The sequence below is a fragment of the Acanthaster planci genome, unplaced genomic scaffold (assembly GCF_054643075.1).
Source record: "Acanthaster planci isolate LZ-2023a unplaced genomic scaffold, COTS_SCS Contig169, whole genome shotgun sequence".
Classification (NCBI taxonomy): domain Eukaryota; kingdom Metazoa; phylum Echinodermata; class Asteroidea; order Valvatida; family Acanthasteridae; genus Acanthaster; species Acanthaster planci.
Window position 1 is genome coordinate 36,990 of NW_028257790.1, and position 6,209 is coordinate 43,198.

General features: G+C 44.4%; 1 protein-coding gene across 1 annotated transcript; it reads left to right on the forward strand.

The window, feature by feature from the left end:
* The first annotated feature begins 668 nt into the window (after positions 1-668).
* Positions 669-4,025, forward strand: LOC147795099 (G protein-coupled receptor moody-like). Its single transcript, XM_087132261.1, has one exon. It carries the CDS (start codon positions 2,035-2,037, stop codon positions 3,163-3,165), a length of 1,131 nt encoding a protein of 376 aa, XP_086988387.1. The 5' UTR covers positions 669-2,034; the 3' UTR covers positions 3,166-4,025.
* Positions 4,026-6,209: the final 2,184 nt, after the last annotated feature.

The window sequence follows — 6,209 nt, forward strand, 5'->3', positions numbered from 1 at the left end:
AGCTGAATCTAGTGTTGACAGGAATTGGGGCTTGTCAAAGGACAATGGGGTTAGGTCGAGACAGGCAAACGCACCCAAATGTTAAATAATATTACTGAATACAAATTATGTTAAGGACGCTCTGGTTTTTCTTCTTTTTTAGGAATAAAATTATTGGAGTCAGGCTGCGGTGAATCTGGTGCAAGACCAGTTCTGACATGGTTGATTGAACTGCTTCGTGCTCAGTCATCTGTGACAGTAGATTGGATTTCTTGGAGTCATATGAAAAAGGACATCACTAGTTAACAAATGGTGGTTGCCAATTTCCAAAATATTTAACCATGTCCAAGATATTAGCTAATTAATTTCAGATTCCTTTTTTAAACACACTTTAGTGCAATGACGAAGGGCGAAGTAAAAGTAAAGCAATGAAGTCTTTGGTTTGTACAATCGATGGTGAATATTAACTGTAAGCAGCACACGACAGCCAGCTGAATTGGCTTTAGCGCGCATGCTAAATAAGGACTTTCCCGAGGTTCTATATTTGGCATCTTTTGCAAACAGAGGTCCTTGTGAATAGACCCATCGTCTTTCTAATGCAAAGCAAAAATCTCGATCCGTGCTGAGTCACCACGAAAACGCGAGATTATGACGGGGTTCACGCATGACATCTCTTGGGCACCATTTTACCATGGATGATATTCTGTGGCTTACATGAATGGTGCCATTGCGTAGCACCGCCTCGCTGCTTTATCAAGGGGGAAAAGGCATGGGTGCCAGGACTTTATGTGACCTGAAAAGTTGTTCAAACAAATCGTCGCACAGACCAGTGTATTGATGACGTCACGCTTTGATTACACATGAAACACGCGGACAGTGATCAGTTCGACCATAGAGCTACAACCCCTGGCACGGACGGGCCTAGGCCTGTCCTATACTGCAGACGCCGCGTACCGGTATGTCACAGCACAGAGCCCGTTCGCATTGCAACTGTTTTGGAAGGAGACACCGTCGCGTTGTGAGCCAACAGGGACTATGCAGGGCACGACTGTTGACCCCGTATGGAGTACATACATGTATATCTATAATTGTAACTGCCACTGAAGGGAGGAACTAAACTGAGCAAGCACGTTTCATGATGCACTTCCATGGAATATTGGTTCTACGGCATCTGTGGACTGAAGTGCTCTGAACACTGGCCGAGGCCTAACAGGTGCAACCCAACTGCATAGATTGGTTGGAAGGTGCATGTTCTTCTTCATGTTAGACAGATTGTATGCATGTGAGCTTCGAGAATTCCACATAATACAGACTTGACAGGAGCTAACTGGAAAACTGATATAACCTTCCTGTTCTTTTTGCATTTGTGGTTGATCGGTGAATATCTGCCATTGAGATCATTGGTGGTCCCTAAATAATTTAATTGTCATCTGCGGATGTTGCGCATATGTGAGTTATCGGTGCGTCCTTGTGACACCCGGACATTGGAGCCTGTAAATAATATCGTCCCATGTGTCCTTGTCAAGTCTTCGCGGACTGTTTACCCACAGTCCTCAACGAGTTAACACGTAGAATGCTTCAACGTACTGTACACGGACGAAGTATAACAGAACAAAAATAGCGAGGGCACCCTTGCCGAGTTTTTGGACTCCTTAACCCCGAGTTCAACAGGTTGTTAGGCAGTGTTACAGGGCGATTTACTTCTCCGCAACAGGAATTGATCGCAGATCGATTTTACCTTTATGTGCTTTCAGTTTCTGTTGAGGTGAACTTGGAAGTACACTCTCCGGCCTAATCAGTCTCATTCGTGTTTCGTTTGCGCGGAAGCAACCGATACCCGGAAGAAAACGATGCGTTGACAAACAAAGACTGCCGTATACCTTCTTACTGAGGACACCCAGGTACTGTATCTGGAGTCACCCCTGTATTTTGTGAAGACTTCAACACCGTAATTTTGTGGGCGTCAAAAGCTGCGCCAAAAAGCTTTGCGAAAACCACCCAAGTTTTGTGGACTTGGATTTTATATTCAGCTTCTCGACACAAACACCTGAAAATATGGATGAGGAAGGTGTGACGGACACAGTGATGGGTAATTCGACAGAGAGCCCAACGTTCGAGTTCAGCGACTATACCCAGCGAGTTTTAGTCGCCACCATGTTTCTCTCCGCCTTCGTCGTAGGAACGGTCGGCAACTCGGTGGTCCTCCTGGCCGTGCTCTTGTCCAAAAAGCTCCGCACGACCACCAACGCCTTCGTGGTGAGCCTGAGCATCGCGGACCTGCTGACCTGTCTGGTCATCCCGTGGGACGCCATAGCCTTGCTCGGGAGGGATGGCTTGCCAGTTGGCGAGTGGGTTTGCAAAGTGGTCGCCATTGCACAGGCCACAACGGTTGGCTGCAGTCTGTACATGCTGGCGTCTATCGGCCTGAATCGCTTGCTCCTCATTACCCGAGCCTCGACCACCTACCGAGTTATCTACACGCCGAGGAAGATCGCAGTTTGGTTGATACTTGCTTGGCTTCTCCCACTGCTCATTGTCTTGTTACCGCCAGTCCTGGACGTGGGTGCCGTCGGTTTTAACCCAAAGTACCACATTTGCGGTTCCATCTCATCCCACCCTCGCTCCAATAACTACGATCTCATCATTGCGGGGACCTTGTACCCTGTCCCCCTCGTAACTATTATCATCTGTTATATTCTCATCTGGAGGCACCTGTATCTCCACGCCAAGAAGATGGTGGGGTCGCCAGAGGCTTCCATTGATTCAACAGATAACCGGCTCTCTGTGGTGTCGAAATCGGTGGTCACTATCAACAGCATCCATTCCCACCACCTGCCCCAATCCCCGACCCGATCCAGGACCGTCAGTCGCTCCAGGATGAGCCGCCGCCAGACAGAGATCACCAAGAACATGTTCTACATCGTCTGCGCCTTCATGCTGTGCCTGACCCCCTACGCCATCTGTCTCTTCTTCGACGACAGCGACCCCGCCCTGCCCTACGCTGCCGCCATCTTGTTCATCAACAGCTGCGTCAATCCGTTCATCTATGCCACCAAGCACCCGCACTTCAAGACGGTCTTCGGTTGCATCTTTCGCCGTCAATGGGACCACATCCCGGATCCCTCGGACACTCTCAAGACTTTACGGAAGAGAACTTGTTGTGGGAGGAGTGGGTTGTATGCATGAACGTGCATAAACGAACAAACATTTACAGACTGTTGGCATTCACAAGCGATGCTTCAGTACTTGTGTTAGTATATTTTCCAATAATAATGTGGACATGCTGAATGTAAATGAACAGAACAGACCAGTTGGATCCCGACCAGCATGCAGCTTTCAAAGCCATTGCCGTAGATTCAAAAATCGTTTTATCCGTCACGAAGAGCGGGGCGTTTTCAATATGCTAAACAGCTTTGTGTATCGAAAATAATAAAAAGTATTATGATATGATATGTTACGTGAAAATAAGCAAATATGTTTAGTATGATATATTTACATTGTATATTTAAAAAAGCAAAACAATAGAGTTTAAGACTCCTAACGCCAAGGGGATCCCCCGTTTGGAGATTACGTGTGATACTATTATGTGATCCGGTAATCGTTAGATAAACAAGGCTCCCAAGCCCCCAGTACCTTCACATTTATAGAACTTGATGCAATCAATGTCATCAGTACTTCTCAAACTAAGGGCAAGTTCGATCAGCGACAGATTTTGACTGGTAACTTAGGCATGAAGTGTGAACGGGGCACCAGGCAAAATCGACCAGTGGTTAACGTAATTGTCGCTGATCGAACTTCCCTAATCTGAGTAAGCATCTGGTATGCGAGTAATACTTTAAACGGTCTATATGGAGTCGTAGACCTGAGCTATTCGAAATAAGCTTGCATTGTCTGTAGAGCCATAGTCCTTTGACCAGATCTTTTTTCTGTGGGCCTTGTTGCTTGGAGTGATCGCGGAAAGAGATTAATCATACGAGTACAGAATACTGCCCCCTCTAAAATGTCTGTTGGCAGTATGATTGATAAATGACGTAGGCTGTGAGTTTTTTTTTAATTTAATCTCACGTGCTTCTGGCCATTCAGGTGTGTGCCCCCGAAAACGAAAGCACTCAGAATTGAGTTTGTGCCACGTCTCAGTTTACATGGTTTACTCCTCGGAGTGTTCCAGTGCATAGCCCTCTCAGTATGTCCTGTGTACCAAGTTGCTAAGGTGAAATAAGCGCTTTGTTTTATATAGACTAGAAAGTGGCGCATACTTAATCTTGATTGCCTGTGTTTTCTGGGGCATTATCTCTGGTTTGCCTAAAGCAAATAAGGTGAAATTTAAAAAAGATCAACCTAATTAGTTTTCTTCGAAACTGTATTACTTGTAACATGGAGGAAGATACCGCTTGTTGACATTTTATGCTTAAAATAGGCAGTACCTGTACTTGCAACCTTTTGAGGGAGGGGCCACTATACCAGGTTGAAACTGACTATCCAGCGTAAAAATATATACATGTTTAGCCTTCAGATTTTGTTTTAAGAAAAGCGGGGAATTTTATTTTTCAAGCTGTGTCAGCAGGGTCAAGCCGCTCTTTCAACATTTCTAAGAATTCCAATTCATATGCCAATATGAATCGTGAATCTTCTATTGCGTGCCTTTATGTGATTGGAACACTTTCAGTGCCTCGATAGCAGCACTGCACTTTGGGAATCGGGATGTATCCATATGCGTTTTGTAATGCTCAGGATACCTTTTTGGGCCTTGCACGGGACGGAACCGAGCGGTCACAGCATGCGACACTATAGCGCCTCGGCGCTCTTTACTACTTGGAGCACCGCGTGTGGGTAATCTGTGATTACATAAGACCTGGTGTCCATGGCCTTTATGCGGTGTGCTCAAGGCCGGAATTCTTTTCTGTTGTGATTACGAGGTTAAGCCGTACTTTTACACAGATCCTGTTTGATAAATGTCTGTGAAAATCGAAAGTAGACTTTCTTCGCATTGCATAATATTTACAAATAGGTCATTTGGGAGACATTTTATGGTAAATTTTTCATTGGCTTTTAGGGAGACATTTCAGTGACACCCTATTTTCAAGGAGGCCGAATTTTACCGTCCATATTTTGAGAGATGATAGTTTAGGGCCTAAAATGAAAACATACAAAGTTTGGTTCATATCATATTAGGGAATATTGAATTATGGGACAGTAAAGCTGGAAATGTTTGTGCATGTTCTTTTGGGAATGTCTCCCTAATGACCCATTAGCTGTAATTATAACTTTTATTTAAAAAAAATAATAAAAATAATAACGATACCCATGCCGGCGCCGTCAGCTAATACAAGGTTGGATTTTATTTTTAGAGTAAGTGCCGGAGGCCACAATTCCAATTCTGGAAATGGAGCTCGCCACCTATCGACATGGAATATTTAATGACATTTTAACTGGGTTCAAGGTTCAAACTTGTGCGAAAGGAAATACAAAGGCGACTTTGTGAGTTCAGATCAAAATTCGGTTGCGAATTCAAAAAAGTTCAACACATTTCAACTTGAGCAACTTTTTGCTGCATTTTTTTTCGTGACGTCCAATTTCGCTTCGCTTTCACAGTTGCCTGTAGTGTGAACTGGCCTAAATCTTTGTAGCATGCCCACTTTTGTAGGATGTCCAAAGTTACCGTATATAATTGAAAAACTCTCAAAGCAAACTTAGGGGAAATATATACCTTTTATTGTGTAAATTGAACCGCCTGCCATGCTGCATGTTTCCCAATTATTCGCCTTTTTGCCACACTCCATACAAAGCTTTGTCTACGTTATTATTATAGGTTTACACCACAGGCTTCATTTGGGAGATTTCATGACTGAGTGTCATGACCATAGTTTTAAGGGACGATCGACTTCTATAGCAGTCGCAAGCGAAACTGACACAATGTTGACGAAATCAAACAAACTCACGAACAGGTGGGACGTTTGCGATGTGACCCTAGTCACTTACCCTTCTGATATTTCGTGCCAGAGTTAGATTGGTCGCGAGGCTCCTATTAAAGTATACTGTCGTGATTAAATCCCGAGACCACTTAAACGGGTAAAATGAATTCCAATTGACTCCGCCCACATATGGACAATAATTTTGCGATATTTTGAACAACTATTTATTTGACTGATTAAAGTCAGGGGATAGAGATCAGCATATATGGTACCTTTCAAATGACACCGAAAAACGAAACTCCGTGTGTGTCCGCGGTG